General features: G+C 39.7%; 1 protein-coding gene and 1 non-coding gene across 2 annotated transcripts in view; both read right to left on the bottom strand.

The window, feature by feature from the left end:
* Fam91a1 (family with sequence similarity 91 member A1) overlaps nucleotides 1-23,890 on the bottom strand; it is a 40,299-nt gene that overhangs the window by 5,676 nt on the left and 10,733 nt on the right. The window contains exons 8-22 of the mRNA XM_038342380.2: nucleotides 23,620-23,682; nucleotides 20,426-20,532; nucleotides 20,305-20,343; nucleotides 19,773-19,885; nucleotides 19,266-19,381; nucleotides 17,171-17,283; nucleotides 16,798-16,884; nucleotides 14,587-14,719; nucleotides 12,301-12,449; nucleotides 10,778-10,912; nucleotides 10,477-10,590; nucleotides 6,029-6,101; nucleotides 5,138-5,287; nucleotides 2,901-3,005; nucleotides 2,279-2,402 (exon numbers count right to left, since the gene is read on the bottom strand). Of these exons, the coding sequence (XP_038198308.1) occupies nucleotides 2,279-2,402; nucleotides 2,901-3,005; nucleotides 5,138-5,287; nucleotides 6,029-6,101; nucleotides 10,477-10,590; nucleotides 10,778-10,912; nucleotides 12,301-12,449; nucleotides 14,587-14,719; nucleotides 16,798-16,884; nucleotides 17,171-17,283; nucleotides 19,266-19,381; nucleotides 19,773-19,885; nucleotides 20,305-20,343; nucleotides 20,426-20,532; nucleotides 23,620-23,682 (1,621 nt within the window). The remainder of the gene's footprint in view (nucleotides 1-2,278; nucleotides 2,403-2,900; nucleotides 3,006-5,137; nucleotides 5,288-6,028; nucleotides 6,102-10,476; nucleotides 10,591-10,777; nucleotides 10,913-12,300; nucleotides 12,450-14,586; nucleotides 14,720-16,797; nucleotides 16,885-17,170; nucleotides 17,284-19,265; nucleotides 19,382-19,772; nucleotides 19,886-20,304; nucleotides 20,344-20,425; nucleotides 20,533-23,619; nucleotides 23,683-23,890) is intronic.
* On the bottom strand, nucleotides 17,538-17,666 carry LOC119824146. Its single transcript, XR_005287067.1, has one exon. It is a non-coding gene; the product is annotated as a U12 minor spliceosomal RNA (small nuclear RNA).

Below are 23,890 nucleotides of genomic sequence, written 5' to 3'. Positions count from 1 at the left end.
GGTCCAAGAATGAAATCTCAGTCCAAGGAGTCACGTGAGCAGAATTCTGAGTGCTTGTGAGAAAACTCCATGAAAACAAACAAAAGTCTTGTGACTTCAGTTTCCTTAAAACACAGACTTGTTCTTGGAATGTGCTTTTGTGCCCCACCCAGGTGTGGCCAATAGGAATGAGTTTACTGTAGATAACTTATTATAGCTGGCTAATGCTATTTGTTTATACGCCTCTATGGAAAAACATGTTTTGCCACATGCAGCTTGTCCTTATGATTGTATACAGCTTGAACTCATGAAAACTTTACGTGTGTGATTCTTAACCTCAGAGCACAAACTGTCTGATGCTCTGAATAAAGCTGGCTATTGCATGAGACTTCTGTCCACCTTCCAGGTTCATACCATCTATTAGAATGGTAAGCAATGTTGAAGTGTGTCACTGCGGGTGGGTTCACCAGGATGCTGCTCCTGTCTACTTCTCCAGCACTGTGACTGAGACCGAGCTCCCTGCCATGAGCACAATGGACTGAGCCTCTGAAACTGTAAGCCAGCCCTCAATTAAATGTTTTCCTTTATAAGAGCTGCTGTGCTCAGTGCCTCTTTACAGCAAACACAACAGTGACCAAGACAGAAGTTGGTACCAGGAAGTTATTTTTTCCAAAAGAACTATTTAAACTGTTAAAACATTTAAGCTATTTACACATACAAATATTAAATAAAACAAGCTTAAGTCTCTGACACATTTAACACAACTTACCCATACATAACTTTCCAGATATGTGAATTAGTACAAATTATAGTGATAATCTTTGAAGTTTCATACTTAAAAAGTACTTACGCTTTTAGAAACATGGTTGCTATTGGAATATATATAGATATGCATTCTGGTTACTCTCTACCCATACCTTCCTCCCCCATCACCCTTACCTCCTTACCTCCTTTCCATCCTCTCTCAATCCCTACTGTTCCTTTCCCAACTTCATGACTTTGGTGACTCATTAAGTTTACCTAAGGCCATCTGTGTAACCACTGAATTGTAACTAAACGCTGGAGACTGGAGGGGCCACCAGTTGGTACACAACGAAGGCAATGCTTTCCCTCTCCATGGATCTATCAGCAGTAAACAGTCCAAAAGTGAAGGGTGGGATCTTCTCTGCTTCTCTTCCATCTATGCTTGACTGTTGATGGGTTCATCCTTTTACAAAAACAGTGCAGATATCTAAAATGATCTGCCATCAGTTGTGATTACAATGGCTGTGTCTCGCCCAAGAGATGACATTTTATATTCAGTTCTCTTCTTCAACATTCCTTGACCCTTCGGAGCTATAAATCTGGTTACTATAAATCTGATCAAAACCACAGCAGAAGAAAGAATAGGTCTCAGAGAAGAATGACCACTGCTTAGCGAACAGGCAGTGTCAAGATGCTCTTATACCCACAGGCATATGCTGCACCCAGCCTTAAAATCGCAGAAGTTTCTCTTCCCAGAAATAGTAGTGCATGCCAAAATTCGTGGGTGCAGAGAATAAATAACGGGTCTCAGCCCCAAACTAGTATTTATACTTTTATTTTTACATGCTATTTTAGAGAACGGTTGTTGACATTATCAGTTGAACACTCTTTTACTTTATAAGTCAACTTATAAAGATAAACTTAAGTTTATCTGCTGGCCAACTTTGTTTTCCTAAGTTTAAAAAAAAAAAGAGGACTCTATGAGTATCTCTTCTAAACCACCCTTTGGTGACAACTGGGCTCAGTGACTCTTTCTTCCATTGCCTCAGAAGCTACTCCCTAAGAACTGGAGCTGCCATGAGGTAAAACCTGCCTACCATCTCTGAAAGGCAAAACATGAATTTCAAAATAATATATATAAAAAAAATTAGAAAGTCACCAGAATTCTAACTTAAGTTAGATGGAGTAGGTGTGGCCTTATTGGAGGAAGTATGTCACTGTGGGGGTGGTCTTTGAGGTCTTCTATGCTCAAGCTATATCCACTGAGTCAGACCACTTCCTGTTACCCACATATAAAGATATAGAACTCTCAGTTCCTTCCCCAGCACCATGTCTACCTGCATGCTGCCATGTCCCACCATGATGATAATGGACTGAACCTGTGAACGGTAAGTTACCCAATTAAATAAATGTTTTCCTTTGGAAAAGTTGGCGTGGTCATGGTGTCTCTTCACAGCAATTGAAATCCTAAGACAATGTGTGGATTAACAAAAATTCAAGCTAGAGAAACAGAGATGGCAGCCTAAAATCTGAGATGGAGAAGACGAGCCCTTACCTCTCTTTTCTGCAAAGGCCATGTGTTGCTATTTTCTGACAAACTTTTCGGTTTAATTCAGAACTGAACAACGGAATCCCAAAACACAGCTCAAGAGGAACCCAATCTGCTTCAGTTGTGGTTCCTAAAAACAACACAGACAGACTGAAAATTATATACTCATATTCTGTATGAGCAGCAGGTCTTCTAAACTGAGCCCCCTAGAGCCCTCCCGCCCTCGTGGCACCCACTAGTGAATTCAACCAGGGATGGACTTAAACAGGGTCATCCATCTCAAAGTGGAAGAGAATATCTTTTGATTATGTACATATGTCTGAGAAAAGATACATAGCTTTTCATTAAATGTTCCAGACAATCATTTGCTCAAAAGGGATATAAGAGGACATCTGCAAGATGATAAAATGAATCTGAGTATTTATCATACAAATAATGAAACTGAAGTCACTGTTCTCAGCTATAACTGTTATATATTATTTCAATTATTCTAAATGTATGAACATGTTTCTTAGAAGTACCACATTAACACAAAACTCCACTAAAAATAAAACAACATGCAAATAGTTTAGCAGAAAAGCCCCAGAAAGACACCTAATAAAGTTGCAGAAGATTTTTAACATCTTACCAGAGTTTTGTTTTATTGCTGAATCTGTAGTAGCTTCCTCGATGACCATTTCAAATGACTCTGTACTCCCATTTACATCTGAACCAGAAGCCAAATCAGGTTCGCCTGGTAATTTAAAGGATATAACACTCTGAGGATTCTAGTACTCAGCAGAAGTCAATACAAAGAGAACTTCAAGAAATAATGACAGAAAAATAAAAAAAAAATCAATTATCAAACAATAAAAACGTAAAATTAAAAGAAGAAAAAGAAAAATCTGTTAAGGGCAGTCTAAGACACAACAGCTCTCCACAGTCAGCCACATAATTCTATATAGAGTTGCGACCAAATGTTATGTTACACAGATACCATTTACTCTTTCTCCCTTCTCATTAAATGACTTTAAAAATGGGAAATAGGTTAAAAAGATGATTCATCTTTGGCTTAAGCAGTAGACATCTCATAAAGGTCTAGAGAGAGTTTGTGAGTGTGAAAAGGATGTGACTGATACCCATTGCCACTCCTGATAGCCACCAATATTAAGTATCTTACCCAGTGACACTCTTGATAGCCATCAATACTAAGTATCTTACCACGTGTATAAAATTTCCCAAGGGTCTGCCGGGCAGTGGTGGCGCATGCCTTTAATCCCAGCATTTGGGAGGCAGAGGCAGGCGGATCTCTGTTAGTTCAAGACCAGCCTGGTCTACAAGAGCTAGCTCCAGGACAGGCTCTAAAGCTGCAGAGAAACCCTGTCTCGAAAAACCAAAAATATAAAAATAAAAAAAATAAAAAAAATTTCCCAAGGGTAAAATCAACCATGACCTGAAAAATCCAAAGTCACGAAGCAGAACACAAGTTCAGACTTCCACTTCCTTTATCCCTAAAGCCATGCCCAGAAACACACAGTCTAAATATCCTTCAAACTTCCTTTCTGAACCCCTCTATCCTTCAGCAATGAGATCCCTAGCGACCTCCTGTACTCATCTATTCACCAACAACTCCCCTCTTAGGCTAAAAGGAGCCACACTATTTTCTGCTTCCTAATTCCCTTAAAACAACAACAAACAAACAAACAAACAAAAAACCCAGCAATCACCTTTTGACTAACTTCTTCTCACTTTTTAAAGTTCAGTTCAAACTCTGCCTTCTCTAAGATGCATTCCCCATGGCTCCCAAGGGTGAGATAGCCTCCTCTGTCTCCCATGTGTACGCCAAGCAGTCCCACCCCTCTCAGCTTTTAACTATGCAGTACAGGCAGATTCATTAATTTTCCCTAGTCAGGTTTTACTCTTTGAACTAAAATTAAAACTTAAAAATTAAATGATTTCAGAACTTAAGACAGTTAATTGCTGTTTAAACATCTGTGGAATAAAAGACTTTAAAAACTGAACTGCAATACACCCACCCGAAACTCAAAAGGAGACACTGGCTAACCACTAACCACACATCCTTGGGATTTTAAACTGAAAGAATCATGAATATAGTCAACCAGTGACAGTCACTTGATACTTCCAGGGTCGCTAATGAGAGCTGGCACCATGGCAAGCAAAGCTATACACACACCACCATGCCAGAGCAGAAACAACTGCTAAGCAACAGCTGATCTGCTATGGACATGCAGAACGATCTAGAGAGAGAAGAAAGAAGAAAGACTACACGAGGAATGGTTGCAATGTGTGCTTTAAGGTATCAAGATTCAGACTAAACTAAGAACTAAAAAAGGAAAAGGGACTGAATAGAAAGGTAAGTGAACCCAGGTACATAGTCACAAGAAAAATGGCAACTACTAGGATCTGACCTGGGTTCGAGTCCCAGCACCTACACAGACTCACAATTGCCTTCAACTCTGATTCCACAGGAACCAACAGTCTCTTCTAGTTTCCCCCAGCACCCAGCTATAGTACACACATATTTGCACACATAACTTGTTTTCAAAAACAAAGGAGACAAGAATGAATATAAGAGTCATTTCCAAAGTTTAATTTGTGGAATCTGTAAATTATTAAGCCTATTTTGGAAATGTTTTAAAATCATCACTCCCTAAAGCTAATTTGATTCAAAGTCTATGAACATAGAGGCAATGGTAAAAGGCTAGCCAATAGCCATTCTGTATCCCATACAAGGTCATATTCTATCTCCTTATGAAAACTATTAAGTAACTCAACATTTCCACAGAGGTTTGCTGTGGTTCACACATAAAGACTGTGTAAACTCAAACCCAGTTGTTTTATCCAGAGACCCAAACAGTGACTGACCTCTCTCATCAGAAGCGTCACTGAGCTTTCTACTTGTGAGCTGGCTAGAAGCATTCAACATGGTGACATAGCCACAGAAATGTTGCAAGTCCACTTTGTTCCTCAAAATCTGCAGTGCTTTATGAACACCCATACTGGCACGGGTAAACTCTGGGAACAAACCAACAACAACACATTAATGAAGCTTTATCATACAACATAACACCAAAAACTAATGCATATTTTACTATTTTGAACTACTTTTAAACATTAAATAAGACCAATTCCAATGAAGAAACATAAGATAGCTCTTTTCTGTAAACATTTCATCAAGATGCCACACAAGCTCCCACTTATTAGTTCTTGAGTTTTTGTAAAACGGAAGATCCTGATGTCAGTGTCTGGCATCTTCAAGACTAAAATTTAGAGAACTAGAGGACTAGAGAACAAGGTTATCTGTGCTCACTCACACACACACACACACACACACACACACACACACACAATCACACATGTAGAACCATGTGCACACAGCATAATAAACTTTGCCTCGAGTACTCTGAAAAAGAGTGTGTTAAACTCTCCAAGCATAAATAAATTGTTCCTGGTAGCTTGTCTTCCCTCCCCGTCTCTAAATAAACCAACAGCAAAAGGGAACGACTAAAAGGCTCCACATAGAGAAAATCTCGTGCTCACTCTCTTCCTCTCTAAGGCACACGGCCTTTCCAAGGTTCTAACCGGCTAAAAGTTCACTGGCAGAAACTCACACAACTGAAAACTACCTTCTGCCAACTCTTTAATTCTGGTAAAAACACAGAATTTAAAAAAATTTAAGAACACACTTCCTGTCAGTTTCCACCAATTATTGTCAGGAATAATGATAAAGTCAAATGGATAGAATTCAAAAGGTACCTCCTTGCAGCTCTGCTTCATCAAATGGAAACGGTATATGGACAATTTCTCCTACCCCATGCAAACCATGTCCCTACAAACAGAAAGAAATACATGTGGAAAGGTGTATGAGAAACCAACATTTCTAATAAATGAAGACAATAAATAAAGTTGTGCCACATCATGGCACATTCTACAATGATATTGCATCGAGATGCCTTTGGCAATCTTGTATTTTTCACTTCTTAGACAGTATTTTTCAAACAGAACATGAAAAGGAATTAGAAGGCTAACTAACTAACTAACTAACTAACTAACTAACTAACAGGCAAACCAGACAGGCCTGAGCCAAGTGAGAAATGAAGTGCATGCTCACAGCTCAGTCACAGTTCTGAGGAAAACAGGAAGGCAAAGACTCTAACTCCTACAAGGAAAGGATAGGCTTCCAGAGATACTTGCTAATAATTACATATACCAGAGCAACCAAAATGCCTCACAACAGATGATTGGTTAAAATTATGGTATATATTTTCAGTTCAGCTGCACAAAGGAAAGGAGAACACTCTACAATCTCAACTGGATCTCAAATCACCAAAGAAGTACAGGGAACATCCAGCTTGCATCCGCACATCGGATACAGCTGAAGATAAAGGAAACTAGGTAGAGAGGGTGAAAAGGAAAGTGACTTTTCTCTGTGCATCTTTCATGCTTTATCACTGAACTGTGTGAGTGACTCAAAACATTTAAAACTCATTTCCTCTGTTGGGGTACGGTTTGTCCCTCATCTCCAGAACCAGTAATGAGTTACTTCTTTCTGAGTTCTTGGCTAATGGAGTCCCACAGATACCCAAATATAACAAGTTACCACCACTGCTCTTGGTTTCCCTCTGGAAACTGACGTGAGACCCTACTGCTGAAGATACTACTTACTTCAATCATAGAGCATTGAAAAACCAAGTGGGTACAGACCCAGAAGTTTCAGCTCTATTGAAAAGGGCTATACACCAAAACATCCTCACCCAGATGTGAATATTGTGAGTTACAGTAATGACTTGCCAGGCATGACATGCCCACTGGTCCAACAGTGTCACAAATGTTAGGGCGTAACCAACCATTTTCTGATTGAATTTAAGTCCTGCTTCATGAAATGGAACCTATACTTGGCACTGTTAATGTGGTCAAGAGGCCAATGTCACAGACTTTAGGAGAGAACTATCACTCTGCTAAATGATTACTAGTAACAAAACAACTCCTTTGACTTTAATGCATATCCATACAAATCAGTGCATCTCTCAACCCTCAGAAACAACTTCTTGCAGTAGATGGCAGTAACACGGAGACTCTCAACTAGCCAATGTGAGAGAATAAAGACTTTGGATTGCTCAGCGCTAAGTGGGACATACATATTACACACCTCCCTTCATGATTCAGGGATCTATGTGAAAAAAGGAGGTTGGTAAGAGCTAGAGATGGTGAATGACTTCAAGCAAACAGTGTTTTCCTTACACAACTGGGCAGTTGCAGATATGAAAGCAAAGCAATTGTTACAGCATGCAAGAAACCTAATCACACTCAAGGAAGACAAAAATCCTAGCATGAAAGAAGGTAACTGGGCATGAAGTCCCTCCCCTAGGTGAAGGGCTATTAGCATTTACTGCTGCTAAGGGAGAGAGAGTTAGCTTCATGGTGTGACACTGACCATACTCCAGAGCAGGCCCCATACCTGGGAGTAGTCGGTTTGGGAGAGAGCGAGAATGAATATGGAGTGGGTGGGTAGGGAGGCGGGTGGATCTAGGAGGAGGTGCAGGAGGAGATGAATCTCCTCAAATACATTATATGAGATTCTCAAAGAATAAAAATATTATTTAAAAATGCATTTGGGCTGCAGAGATGGCTTAGTGGTTAAGAGCATTGCCTGCTCTTCCAAAGGTCCTGAGTTCAATTCCCAGCAACCACATGGTGGCTCACAACCATCTGTAATGAGGTCTGGTGCCCTCTTCTGGCTTGCAGGCATACATGTAGACAGGATATTGTATAAATAATAAATAAATGATAAAAAATTATTTAGAAATACATTCCCTCACATTACAAATTATTCATCTATCACATTCAATTAATCTTCATTTGTTTCAAAATTTTGTCTTGAGTTCCCAGAGTTTAAAGTGGCATAAAAATAATCATGAAAAATTTAATTTTATATCAACATATATCCAGCATTATTATAATGGAGAATTTAAGTAAATATTCGGGATATATAATTTTTTTTTTACCCTCAAAGGAGACCTATTATTTAAACTAAAGAAACACTGATGAGTGTGGTGTTGGATCGGTTTGTTTTTTACTATCAACTTGACACAACATAAAGTCACCTTGGAAAAGGAAACCTCAAGTGAAGGACAGCCTCCACCAGACTGGAGCATTATCTTGACTGCTAATTGATGTAGGCAGGCCTGGCCCACTGTGGGTGAATGGGCTGTGTAAGAAAGCTTGCTAAGCACAAGACAGTGAGCAAGTCAGCACTCAGTGTTCCTCTATGGTTCCTCAGTGTAACCAAATAAACCCTTGCCTCCCCAAGTTGCTTTTGGTCAGTGTGTTTTATCACAGCAACAGAAAGGCAACTAAAACAGATGCAGACACCTGGAATCCCAGATTTGGGAGGCAGAGAAAAAGAGGTGCACATCAAGTTAAAAAGGCAACCCCAGGCTATGTAAGTGAGACCCTGTCAAAATGGCACACAAAAGAAGAGTGAAGAAAAGGAAGTGGGAGGTAGAGGGAAAGTCTACAGAGAGGAAGGGGGATAGGGCCGGTACATCCAAGAAATCACACTCCATATGCAAGCACACTAAGTATGAAAGGCACTCATTTAGACAATTTATAACGTGATTCTGACAGAGGTCTCATCTGTTCCACAGATATTTATGATTTAACTCAAAACTACAAAGCTGTAAATAAAATTGTAGTTTTATTAAAAATCTTAATTGTAGTATTTTTCAAATTTCAACAAGGGAAATTTTTCTGTAAAGGAGGTGTTCTTTTCTAGTAAGAGCAAAACTTGTGAACAGACACTTTACCAGCTAGTGGTTTACCTATAGCAACAGATTCTATCACCAGTCTGACAGGACCAAGGAGACGACCTTGGGAGCAGGTCAGTGAGGTTAACTGGGATGGGAAGCCACGCCCCATGAGAACAAGCACTCACCTCCCACTAGGGGTGGTGTGATCAACCTCCTGCAACCACAGCTCCCTGCAGAGTACTTCCCTTCAAGCTGTGCTCTACAACAAACATTTTCAGGTTGCTTTGGCCTGGCACTTCATTGCAGCAAAGAGGAAAGTAACTAGCAAACCCATCTTTTCCTATTCATATTCTATGACACCAAAACAACAGCAGCAAAATATCTATTATTTGCCCTGACTTATTATATATTACATGTATAATGGACCTTGGCAATCATGCTTACTTCATAGATAGGAAAACAACACTCAAAGAAGTGAGTGGTAAGTCACAACGGTAACAAAAGAGGAAGCAATGCCCACAGCTGCCTCACCTCACCACCACCAAACATGACATCCCCACAGACTGCCCTGTGTCAGGCACAGTGCAAAGCACTTTATGCCAATTATCCATCTCAGGCAATTTCTTCAATAACTTGAGAAAGACAGGGGTTTCTATTACCTCCAGCTGACAGCTACATATCGGAATTCAAAGAGGTCATTTGCCATGTTGAGATAGCAATCAGCAGTGGAGCCGAGATGTGAATTTGGACAGTCTCACTTAAGTCCATGTCCAGCACATCCCACCGTTTGTCACCTTCTCTCACCATCCCTACCACACATTTTCCCTAATTTTATTTTCTCAAGGATTCAACTACCACCTATATGCCAAGGCTAATACATCAGTCACCTCTCTCCTGCAGCCTCTCATTTGAATTTCAGAATATTTTCAATGGCCTGATCCCCAACATGTCCAAAATCCACACATCATGGGCCATATATGTAAAATGTCCAGAATAAGCTATGCAAATGTAGAGACAGCAATGTTATTTAGGTTTAGGAAGAATGGGGGACAGGGGTCAGAGTGAAAAGCAGATGACCAGAACAGGGTTCATCTCTGAATGGATAAAAATACTCTAAAGTTGAGTTGACAGCTACACAAATCTACAAATAAACTAAAAACCACTGAACTGTACAATTTAAACTGCTTAATTATACCATGTGAAATACACATCAATAAAGTATTTTTAAAAAAACAAAAGATAGCTGTACAACAATGAAGCTTCAATTAAAGTGTGGGTTCAGATTCACTGTCCACTTTGCTCTGCTACCTCCACAAAAATGGTCCTGCACACATGAGTCCTTGCAACTCAACTTTGAAGTAAATGTCATCTAACTACAATTTAGCTGCACACGGATTGTGTGATATAAATGATAAAAACCTAAATTTATTTTGTTGCAAACGAGACAAAACATACCTGAATTAGCACTGCAGAATGTGTTAAAGCATCATTCAGCATCGTGAGCACGTTTGATGTAGGAACTACCCCGGGATCATGGCCCCAAGAAGTTATAAGTAACCGATCATAACCCTATAATGTAAGAAATGGCACTTTAAAAGAAGGGGAAAATTAAGAAAGTGACCCAATACTGCCCAGCAATTTCTACTTTCTATTAACACAGCTCACAGTGCCTTCCCAACATGCATGAGGCCCTGGGTTCAATCCTCAACAGAACAGAATGGAACACAAGAGGAGGAGAAAAACCTCACACACATACCTGGAATATATCTGGCAGTTTCCGAAGTCTTGTACCTTTGGACAATAAGAGAGATGGTGGTCCTTGCCCAGTGACATGGTAAATATACAACTTAAACCAGACAGAACTCACTTCTGGGATAGCTGGTCCAATATGCTATAATCATAAAATAGGTAAGATAAAGCTGTAATACTTATCAAAAGAGTCAAATTTCAAAAATGACCAAGTATAATCTTTTAAGTAACAAATGCTTCATACATATTTTAATTGATAATTTTCTTATGAAGATAAATGCTACTTAACCCAGTAAAATAGATTTTTCTTCATACTGGTATTACGAAGACACACCACATATCACTGCACTGTTGAGGGACTGAACTTTGGATTGGCCTGCCTCAGGCTGAGGCTAGGCGTCATCCCTCCAGCCACAACACCTTAGTGAAGTTCCTTGCACTCTGAAAGCGCCTCACTTGCTCCATCTACAAAGGCACAAGAGAGAAGCTACCACATGAAGATGCTGTGCAGCTGCTTAAAATAGTGCCTGGTAAATAAGCTCCGCATCACATAAGTAGTTATCATCATCATCAAACACATGGTGTTTTTTAGAAGCAGGATGATGTCCCCTCCATCTATTTTCCCATTTGTGCCAACAGTTCACAGACTTCTACTGTGTGAACACACTGAGTTAATAGAAGGGAGTGTAAAGAATTATATAAAAGGTGGGTTAAAAGCAAATCCAGAACCATTGCTGTTAACACAAGAACAAAATTTTGGCATGGAGTGAATGATCTGTGGCAGCTAGAGCACACAGGTTCCAAAAACAAATTTGGTACCAAAACTCTTTCCTCCCTTCTCTATCACCAAGCCCTGACCATTGAGGAATCCAGGCAGGATGGACCACTGCAGAGTAGTATGACCTCCACTCTCTGAAAATGTTACAAGTACATCTTCCTTGCTGAGCATATAAAGACACACATCTTCAAAAGCAAAGACCAGAGGGCTGGAGAGATGGCTCAGTGGTTAAGAGCGCTGCCTGCTCTTCCAAAGGTCCTGAGTTCGATTCCCAGCAACCACATGGTGGCTCACAACCATCTGTAATGGGGTCTGGTGCCCTCTTCTGGCCTGCAGGCACACGCACAGACAGAATATTGTATACATAATAAATAAATATTAAAAAAAAAAAAAAGCAAAGACCAGTAGTCATTCTGACGAGTTCTATGGTTAACTACAAAAGTTTAGCTTGCAAGGTCTGTCTTTTCTTCTCAGCTAACTTAAGCATCACAACTCTATTATTCTGAAATAGCTGATTATTTTCCTAATTAAATTCATGCAAGCTTTCTGGAGCATTCAGAATGTTCTCTTAAAATACTTCACATGGACACATTTTTAATCTAATGTGTCACAAGTCAATTAGTGATACACAAGCTAAATATACCAATTACACTTCACAATTTGACTATGGCAGCATCTTAACAACACAAAACTGACCTGTTTCCTTATTAAATAATGGCCATTCCCATCTGGGTCCTCAAGTGAGTCATTACCTGAGGGGTGCAGCTGCTGACTGGCCGGATCTCATTGGTAAGAGGAGCCATGGAAACAAGTAGTGAGTAATTTTTGTTTAGAACTCTGCTGCAAGTCGCTGGGTCCAAACCAAGAAGGCTTTCGCAGCGTAAGAGATCCAGGGGAAAACCTGAGTTGTGAGACACAGGGAATAAAGATCTGACCGTGTGAAACAAAACTGCTGGCGATCAACTGCTGGTCACTGCTTAAGACTTAGGTTTTTCCTTTTTATTGAAAACAGATTATTTCCTCACATAGTATTAGTGCCCACTCCTTCTGCTGCTCCCAGTTTCTCCCCAAATCTCCTCCCATCCAGATCCACTCCCTTTCTGTCTCTCAGTAGAAGAATGAGCTTCTAAGAGATAATAATAAAACATAACAAAATAAAATATAATAAGATAAAACAAAACCTATCACATCAGAATTGAACGAGACGAAAAGAACAAAGAGAGTCCAAAAGAAGGCATAAGAATCAAAGGCTCATCCAGGTGGTGGTGGCGCAAGCTTTTAATCCCAGCACTCAGGAGGCAAAGGTAGATGGGTCTTTGTGAGTTTGAGACCAGCCTGGTCTACAAGAGCTAGTTCCAGGACAGGCTCCAAAACTACAGAGAAACCCTGCCTAAAGAAAACAAAAGAGCATTAAAGACCCACTCATTTGCACACTCGGAAATCCCATAAAAACACTATGAAAGCCATGATATTTATACAGAAGACCTAACATAGACTTCTGCAGGCCCTGTGCATGCTGCTTCAATACTTACAATTTTTTAAAGGTACAATAACTACCATAAAGAACCAAGTTTCCAACAAGACCACCAAGACATTTTTAAGATTTAAAGCTAAAGTTTTTGGTCTAGAAAGATGGCTGTCTTCTAGTAGAGCTTCTTCAGACTCCTTTAAGGAACCGTGCTGTTCATTCCAGTCCCACCCCAAGTGCTCTGCAGTATATTCTGAGAGCCAAAGTGCCAAGGAATGCTGGGTCTTCTCTCTCCCAGACTGCAATCTCTAGAGCCGTGGTTCTCAACCCTTTCACAGGACTGCCTACGACCATCAGAAAACACAGATATTTACTAACAGTAGCAAAACTACAGTTATGAAGTAGCTATGAAAATGATATTCTGGTGGGGTCACCACAAGAAAAATTGATTACAAGGTTGCAGCATTAGGAAGGTTGAGAACCGCTGCTCTAGAGAGACTCACAGCTCGGGTCCGATCCTATCATGAAGTAAAGCATCCTCCAGTTAGAAACTTGTGCTCAAATTGCTGGTCCATAAAGCAAGGGCTCAGCATGCATCTTAAGCAACCACTGCCTGTAGTCCTCTGGAAGAAACAGCACACCCTATTGCTCTCTAGGGCTAGAAGCCAGCTATGCAGGTAATGAACAGTACCTGCTGCATAAGCCTGATTACCTGAGTCTGATCCCAAAGCCCACAAAGGAGGACTCCTGAAAAAGTTGTCTTCTGACAGACACATTTAAAAAAAAAAAAATCCTACTGCTCTCTGAAGGACGTATTTTAAGAGTGAAACTAACTTCAGAGGCTCAGTCAGCCACTTCCCCTTCAAATAAGAATGCTTCTAAAGAAGTGTAGAGCCAACTGAAAGTACAAAGATGCTCCAAGCGTAGCTAGTACCAGGACCCTGGTCTCTCACACACTGGAATGTTTTTTTTAATAGTTTTTGTTTATATAATATGTTCTGATTACAGTTTGCTCTCAACTCTCTACCCACCCAAATCTACATCCTGTATGTAAACAAGCATCTTAAAATAATAATAAAATAAGATAAAAACTGGAATAGGACAAAACAAACTAAAAGAAGAAAAAGCACAAGAAACATATAGACACAAAGAAACACGTTAACACACACAGAAATCCCGTAACAATGTAACATCGGAAACCATAATATATACGCAGAAGACTTGTAAGAAAAAAATATATAAAAATAACGTCCAGACAAAGCATTATGAGCTGAGGAAGCTTCAAAAAACACTGAGCTTGTTTTGTGTCGGTCAACTAGTGAAGTTTAAAGTCCAACAGCTTCTTGAATGAACACTAAGCCCAAGCAGATTCAAATACAACAGGTTAGTAATTAGAAGAAAGCAAAAGGAGGACAGAGACCCAAGGGCACCAGAGAGCAAGCTCTAGCTACAGTCCTGTCTGCTAGCCACAAAATGTCTGAAACGTGCTGACGAGCTGAGGAGCACGGTCTGCTAACGTCTGGGAAAGATGCTCGTGGTTGTGTCTTCACAATCAAGTTGATTTTCATACCGTAACTGGGCTGGTCGGGCTGAGAAGTCTGAGGAACCAGATCTTTATTATGACGCAGAAAGAGGATTGTGTTCCTCAGAGTAAGCGCATGATCGAAGTATCTCTGCGCTTCTCCTTCACCAGTACTCTGAACCTAAGCCAAGAGAAAATAGAATTTTTATAAAAATACCACTCTCATGCCATCTACCCTAATAATCATGTAACATATGTATAAAGATACTACAAAAACAAAACACAACAAAAATCCCAAACAAAAAAGTAATTAAACTTACCCAGGAAATACTGAAACAAATCACCTTAGCCAATTTTGCCTAAGTTCCTGTGGTAGTTTGAACATAACTGGCTCCTCACAATCTCACAGGGAGCGGCACTATTGGAGGTGTGACTTTCTGGAGTGGATATGGCCTTGTTGAAGGAAGTGTGTCACTGTGGCGGTGAGGGCTTTGAGGTTTCCTATGCTCGGGATACTGTCCAGTATCTCAGGCGACTGCCTGTTGCCTCAGCTACTTCTCCAGCACCACATCTGCCTGCATGCCACCATGCTCCCTGCCATGATGATAAAGGACTGAACCTCTGAACTGCAAACAGTCCCCTCAATTAAATATTTCCTTATAAGGGTTGCCATGGTCAGAGTGTCTCTTCACTGTGACAGAAAACCTAACTAAGACAGTTCCTCACATAGTTCATCTATGAAGGTGATGGGAAGGATGCTAAGGACAACAATTTTAACAATTAAATAAACTGCTAAACAGCACATTTATAATCTCTACATCCCCTGTATGATTCAAAGAGGGAAAAGTTCTAAAGCTAGCTCTGCTTCATCCAAAACATGTACAAGAGTAATCAAGAGATCAGAACATAAAATGTACAGTGAGGCAATAAAACAGTAACTAGCAGCACATCTGGAGGAATAAGAAATAAAGACTGAAAACATGAAACCAATTGGTAAGGATTAGTTCATATTTCTTTGCAGTAATGAATGCAAAAATCCTATAGGATAGTAAAAAAAAACTATGACATAAAGAAATTATAAAATCACTACAAATCCTATAAATAGAACATTTAATATACAAAATGCTTAACTAAATCATAAAAACCTACCAAAACTATTAGCCAGGAACGGATCTGATAACACATCATGCAAAGAACAGAGGACAGAATAAAACATTCAGTGAGAAGAAGAACCAACAAAACATGTGAGGCTGGGCTTACTAGCAGGGAGAAGAGGGTTAAATACAGCTGATGTCTTCAAGACACTAACAGGAGCCGGGCGGCGGTGGCGCACGCCTTTAATCCCAGCACTCGGGAGGCAGAGGCAGGCGGATCTCTGTGAGTTCGAGACCAGCCTGGTCTACAAGAGCTAGTTCCAGGACAGGCTCCAAAGCTACAGAGAAACCCTGTCTCGAAAAACCAAAAAAAAAAAAAAAAAAAAAAAAAAAGACACTAACAGGGACAGTGACAGTAGATACAGATATGATACTCAGGAACACTGTTCTAGATTGAAGACATCAGGAACAAAACTTAAATAAAACTGCCTCAGAGTTTACTTACCTCAGTCATACCAAATTTAAAAAAATGAAAGATTAGAAAAAAAAATAAAGATACTACACATACTAAGATATCTGCTGTGGGACAATGGTCTTATACCTGTCCCTTGTATTGTTTTGATAAAAGACTGATAGGCCAGCAGCCAGGCAGGAAGTACAGGTGGGGCAACGAGAACAGGAAAATTCTAGGAAGAAGACTCATACAGTCATCACCCAGACAAAGAGGAAGCAAGAAGAACATGCCTCACTGATAAAGGGTACCAAGCCATGAGTTAACACAGACAAGAATTATGAGTTAATATATGATGTAGGAGTTAACAAGGAGTCTGAGCTAATAGGCCAGCCAGTTTATAACTAATAGAGACCTCTGTGTACTTCTTTGAGACAACAGGCTGCAGGACGAGGCGCGACAGAAACTACTGCCAACAGATATCCACACCCATTTCTCAATATATCAAAACATATTAAGAGTTAGTCAGTCACCTTACAAATCCCAGAACTCATTCACTCCTTCACTGTGTTGAAGTCTAGTGAGCACCACAGGATAAGATGGGGTAGAGACAGGAAAAGTGGGATATTCCAGAGACCCACGACAAGGGGCAGATGAGCAGAGCTGCCACCACAGCAGCAGGAAAGTGCAGACATGCCACCCTGGTGCACTGACCTTCTCTAGCTCTATAAGGAAGCTGTCCAGAGACTCATCCGAGAGTTTGCCTACTTCAAACATGGTGACTGCATGGCTTTTCAAGTTCTGCAAAAAGAAGCACAATAGTAAAGCTCTGGTTCTTCTTCTGTATGTTAATAACATTTCTTATGCTTTCTGATTTATTTAAACTGAAAGAGACAACATGTGCAGCTGGTTCTTCCTACAACAGCAGTCCTCACTGGAAAATCCCTCTGTTCGAATGAAATCTAAGACACAGTTGGTTGCTTTCAGGAGAGCTCTGAACTTAAAGACAGCTTTAAAAAGCACTGAATTATTTTATATCTCATCTCTACTTTAAACATCATTCTACTAAAACAAGCATTTGACTTACTGGTGAAAGATTTCCCATCATTAAAAACGCAGTAAGAGTGGAGTCAAATAAGAATGCAATACGCTTTGTATATCCAGTGGACAGACTCAAACTGCTTATACTGGCTGTGTCAGCTGAAAAAAAAAAGAATACAAATCAAGTCAATGAATGCTTTGTTTAGCTTATCATCTAAAATAAGTTTTTGCTTCAGGTTTATCTGATAGCCAAATAAACTTAATTAAATATATATTTTAGTCTTAAGACATTCAAGTTTTTTTTTTTTTTTTGAGTAAATGTGGTTTATTTGGGAAACAATCCCTGACAACACAGACAGTGTTCTCAGTAGAACAGTTTGTCAATTTTCTAACTTTCTTTAGCATGTAGAGGGCTGGCAGACCACTGCACCCAAGCATCTCACAAAGTAGGTGGGTTGCCTTGGGGGTAACCTTTACCTGATCAAAAATTCTTTTCACATTAGCAGTGAGGACTTGGGCGTCACCCCAAATCTATGTAGCACAAACTGGCCTTGAATTGCAATCCTCCTGGATCCAGCTTCCCAGTACTATGATTACAGGTATGTACTAACGTCTGATAAGGGGAAATTATTTTAATTTTAAAGTCATTTAAATTTGTGTTAATGTCCTAAGTTAGTCAACTTGACACAACCAGAATCATTGGGGAAAGAGAAACCTCAACTGAGAAAACGTCTCCATTAGACTGACAAATCTGGGGGCATATTTTCTTGATTAATGACTGATGTGGCAGGTGGTTCAGGGAAGTCTAAGAAAGGTAGCTGAACATAAGCCTGAGGAGTAAACCAGTAAGCAGCATTCCTCCATGGTCTCTGCTTGAATTCCAGTCTGCAGATTTCTGCTTGAGTTCCTGTCTTCACTTGTTACAGAATATTAATTTAAGATGTGTTACATTTGTTTATGCTGTGGAACAATTGTTTTAATGATGTAAAGATGTGTTGCATTCCTTTATGTTGAATCTATTTAACTCTGTGAAGCTGTGTTTACTGTGCCTGTCTAAAACACCTGATTGATCTAAAAAAAGAGCTGAACAGCCAATAACACAACAGGAGAAAGGATAGGTGGAGCTGGCAGGCAGAGAGAATAAATAAAGGAGAAATCTGGGAAGAAAGGAGGTGCAAGAGAAAGAGAGGAGGACATCAGGGGTTGGCTACCCAGCTACACAGCAAGCCACAGAGTAAGAGAAGTAAAGAACGATATGCAGAAATAGAGAAAGGTAAAAGTCCACAGGCAAAAGATAGATAGAAAAACTTAAGTTAAGAAAAGCTTGCTAGAAACAAGCCATGCTAAGGCCAGGCATTTATACAAAAGAATAAGCCTCTGTGTGTATTTATTTGGGAGGTGGGTGACAGGTCTCCCTCCCAAAGAGTAAAGAGTAACAAAATAATCAACTACGCTGGATTCCCTTCTTGATGAATTATAAGTTATAAGTGAAAATAAACCCTTTCCCTCCTCAAATTGCTTTTAATCATGGTATTTTATCACAACAAAAGAGCAAACTAGTAACAGCTAATTTCCTTGAAAACCAGGAATTAAAATTCTTGACAATAGCCAAATCAATAAGTGTGAGTCTTGGGTAACAAGCAAAACAGGAGAAAAGATACCCCAGGTTCCTCTTCCCTCAACTTTAGAGCCTGTGTGTCTCCCTTTGGGCTTGGCCTGCACCTTTCCCTTGCACTAACGCGGCCTTCCCTAACTGGCCAGTGGACTTGCAGTCACTTGAATCCATGGCCTCTTACTGAAGATAAAGGAATTTGGGGTTTTTGTGGGGGTTCTATTTGTTGTGGGTTTTTTTCTTCTGCTTTTTATTTTTTGTTGTTTCTTTGTAGCCCCAAACACCACAACTGCTTGTTTTGGGAGCTATGCTCACCTCCTCCCCCCTTAACTTAATTTCTAGAAGGCAAGTGCCATATTCTTATTATCTTATCCCTTCAAGACTTAATAGTGTTCCCAATATCGGTAAGGACTCAGACTACACACTAAATAAGAAATCTAGCACAGAGCTATAAAGGAGACAGAGGGCTGTGTCTGGAAATATGGCAGACCTACAGATAAGCTCTAAGTTAAACTGAGTTGCTGCTAACCTGGGTCTTCTTGACTATTTGTATCAGTGTCAGTAGCCGAAGAAGCTTCTTGCACAGGACTCCTACTTTCCCCGCCATCCCATGATAAAAGCATCTTTTGTGGGTCTAAAGTGCTCCTATTAATGAAGAATACATTCACTTTTTAAAAATCACACAAATGATCTCACATGAACATAGCTACTGAAGTTGGTATTTATAACTATGAACAATCCACCGAACAGAGGCCAATACACAAGTGTGAAGCCGAGATGAGCTCTCAAATTGCTTTATAATTAGAGCTCAAGCATAGGCTTCAGGGAATCTAAGCTCTCCTAACTTACACATTTTATAAAATATCATATGTACTATTGTCCTAAACAAAGCGTTTTTGATTTTCATCAGATTATACAGAAGGTCCATCACACTGAGAAGACTGAGAGTCACCTCAATGGCATAGTGAATAAGTAAACTTCCTGCATGCAAAAATTCTTTTCAAAAGGAAACTATCATATTGAATAAATGAATTACTTTAATCTGTTCACAGATGGAACATTCTTCCATGATGAATGAAGTTGATCCAGATTTATTACTTGTCCTTTCTTATGGGCAAAACCCAATCGACAATACATTGAAACAGCATTCTGAAAGGAATATAAGGAAAATTAGCATTAAAACAAACATCAGAACATCTGTAGAGAAAAAATACACTGTAAGAGACTATGCCTCTGGTGACATGCAAGCATTTCCGTATCTTACCTGCAGAGCAGTCTGACCAGGACCGCCATCCCTAAACCCTCTTCTAATGAGGACAGAGGTGCAGTATGGCCACTGACCGGGCTGCCTCCTACTGACCACATTAATGTAAGGACTCTATTCTACCTGGTGGAAAACAGACTTAGGGCTTCTCATCTCCCTCTTTCTTTCTGCAACCATCTTTACCATGCAGATTTCCTCATGCAGCCAATAAGGATCAGTAATGTACCATGGTAAAAAAAAAAACCAACTAGCAAAATCCACCCAGTACTCCCACTATGAATAAAAGGTAAAAAAAATAACATACCTTCACCAGTGATAAGTCTATCTCAAGGACATTTGCAAGCTAGGAAACAAAACTGAAAATTACTGTTCCATTCTCAAGAATTATCTGCATATCCTTTCAAAAATGTTTTTGCCACACTTACCTCTGCAACATTAGTGTGCTCATCTATTGACACAAATATCTTATAGAGTAGAGTTTCAAAATAATCCCCTTGTACCCGATTCATTACAAAACCTTCCAGAGGAGGAACTGAAATAAATGAAACAGACTTTTCTCAGGCACTAGTTTCCATAAAACAGAAAGTGTAACTCAAATGCCTATGCAAAGAGAGAAATCATTCAGACAGAACAGAGCTTTTCTGCACTTCTTCCGCTCCATAGCAACCTTTCCAAAGTTCCCAGGCAAGGCCACACACACCATCTACACAGAGCTGTCTAAAGGGTTCACATGGAACTCTCAGAATTACTGAGGAAGGAAATACTAGACAGTGCAAGCCTGGTGAAAACAGATGGGAGCAGAAGCCTACAAAAGGCTTGTGACATCTGTGCTTTTGATGCCTCACAGGCCAAGAAAGTGAGCAGCAGAAGACTGTTGGAAAGAGTTTATATTCCTTAGAAACAGAAGTCACTTACATCTGCTCCTCCTCAGTGGCCAGAGGTCAATCCTTTCTTTAGCACACAAAGCGGCCAACCATGGTGGAATGCTCACCCACTCAAGCTATCTCTCATCTAGACGCTTTCATCTGACTTACCAGCAAGCTCTGCCTAGTTAACAGTCAAGGAGCACGCTTTTGTTCGTTCACACACTTCCCCTCTAAAATATCCTGGAGAACAGGCTGGCAAAATAGCTCACTGGGTGAAGGCACTTGGTGCCAAGCCCAACAACCCCTAAGTTTAATCACCCCCACGGCAGAAGACTGCACTGTGACCTCCACAGCATGCACCTGCGGCACGTGCACTCGCGAACATAAAATAAAATGTAAAAAAATAAAACCTCATGGGAAAGTGGGGTGCATGGGGCACTAAATTATTCCCAACAATAAACACTAAAGGTTTCTTCTTAGAAATATTTTAGCAATTTCCTATTTGACAACTTAATTCTTATCCTACAATACCACTATGTGCAAGCATTTACTGAATGAATGCTTGCTAGGTGCTAAGACCCGCCAGGTAGACATACACCATTTTGTCTTCTAGCCCTGCAAGTTGTACAGTTTTATAATCATCCCTTCCTTGGAGATACCAAGGTACTGAGAAGTTAGGAATTTCAATATATAATTTACATCTAGGATAACAGGATGAGACAACTCTTTATAGATATATAAATCCATTTCTAACATGCATTACATTAAAATAAAAAGTATGAACCAAAGCCCAACTTCTTAAACTATGGGTCAGAATCCGGGGTTGTATTTTTTTTAAGATATTGGTCATCCAAAGAGAATGGAAGCATTATTTCATATCAAGTATAAAAATATGTTCCAGACAGACTACAGATGTGACAAATTATTACGAATTTCTAGTGTGCATATATAATTTTTCGATATTATTTAAGAACTTCGTTAAAGAATTACAGAACACAGGCCCTGAAGCATAAAATACACACGTAGAGAAAAGACTAAGAGCCAAAGAACCAGGACATCTGCTGTGAGACAGCATCTTCTTTAAAAAAGACAGACAGACAGACAAGAAGTGGGGGAAAGGGAGATGATCTGGGAAGACTTAAGGGGTGAATGTGATCAAGTAAAACTGTACAAAATTCCCTGAGACTAAAACAATATTTTATTTTATTCTGGTATTTTGAGATAGGGTTTCTCTGTAGGTTTGGAGCCTATCCTAAAACTAGCTCTGTAGACCAGCTGGTCTCGAACTCACAGAGATCCACCTGCCTCTGCCTCCTGAGTGCTGGGATTAAAGGTGTGTGCCCCCACCACCCGGCTGTAAAAGTGTTCCTTTAAAGCAGAATAAATGTGTTGACACTGGAGTCTTCCACAATCACCCCTCTAATAGTGTTCATTCCTCTGTACTTGACTGTCCACCACCACAGTGCCAGATCTTTGTGGACCATCTGGAATGCCTCTTCTGAAATAGCTTGCGAATGTTTCATGCTGAATTTGATGGCTTTGCCCAACTTTACCTTTGTGGGTTATTCCAAGGAAAGGACCAGACTAGAGAGGTGGTATGCAAGCTGAGTCAAGCATCTGCCTGCACCAGCTAACTGCCAACTACTGAGTGAAGCAGAGCAGAATACGCCGCTGCAGTGAAGAAGCCGTCCAGTCAACCCTCCTCTGCTCTCTCCAATGAACTGAAAGCTACTATACAGTCCAGTGTCATGGCACACAGGAGGCAGAGGCAGGAGGATGAGTAATTTAAAGCCAGCCTCAGATACATCCAAGTACGAGGCTATGGCTTTGTTAGAACCTCAAAACAAAAAGGTGCTAATGGGAGTCAGTGTTAAAACTGTAAAGTCAATATTAAATCGTCAGCAGTTAAAACAGACTGAACGAACAAATCCACTAATACAACTTCTGAGTGAATCTCAAGTCAAATCAACTTTATCGGGTAAGAATAGGGACTAGAATAAATCTTGCACACATTTCCAACAGTGAGAAAAGTTCTACCACCACTTCTGTCTCCAAGAACTCATTTCCTTGTTACAGTCTTCAAGTTCAAACCTTACTCCACTTGATACATCACCAACTTCAAACCTCAATTAACTAAGCTAGTGTGCCACTTCCTTTTAACTGTCTCTCCAAGCTTCAACAGAATTCACAGAAGCATACGGTCTATAACGCATTACTGGGCTGAGGATGAATCTCCTAACATGCTAACTCAAATAAAGATCAAGATGTGCCCCAGCCTGAAAAACAAGAGGAAATATTTTTGGGACCAGCCCAATTACCATCTGTTTCTCCACATGGAGTCATTCTCTGGAGTCTGACCCTTCACTTTCTTTCTCACTAATATTAATCATAAACAGTGACAATAGCTGAATGACACTAGAAAACATACTGACTACAAACACCTAACTATAAGTTAGTACTTCTACAAAATTTAAAATTTTAAAAATTTTATTTGGGATTGTAGAAAATTTATTTTGAAGTTCTACTATTTTAATACTATATATATATATAAATATATATATATATAAATAATGTGAGAAATAAGATATTATAATAAAACCACAATGGGTTAAATATAAAAATAAAAATCTTCTTTAAAAAGTCTAAATATCTAAAATTACAGAATGATTTGTGTTAAACTTATTAGGTGATACATAGCATTTGACTTCAAGCAGTCATTCAAAATAGAGTACAAAATGGTAGCCCAGACTTACCAGCTATACAACTGTCATCTGATATGGGCACATCCAGATAAATAAAGCCTTTGTTATACAAACCTACAAAAACAAAAGCACCTTATTTTAGATGAGACACTATACAATAGCGTTTTTTCCTACAAGCCTGACTGCTGGTTTTCTATGTCTTAAACTGAACACTACATAAAGAAAAAGAAAATAGTATAAGAGAAAACTAACTAGATTTTCTAAATCTTGATTTCTTACATGGTTTCTGAACTACATATCTCTTACTATTCATTTGTGTAAG

The sequence above is a fragment of the Arvicola amphibius genome, chromosome 9 (genome assembly GCF_903992535.2).
Source record: "Arvicola amphibius chromosome 9, mArvAmp1.2, whole genome shotgun sequence".
Lineage (NCBI taxonomy): Eukaryota > Metazoa > Chordata > Mammalia > Rodentia > Cricetidae > Arvicola > Arvicola amphibius.
This window is presented reverse-complemented; position numbering and strand designations above follow the sequence as displayed.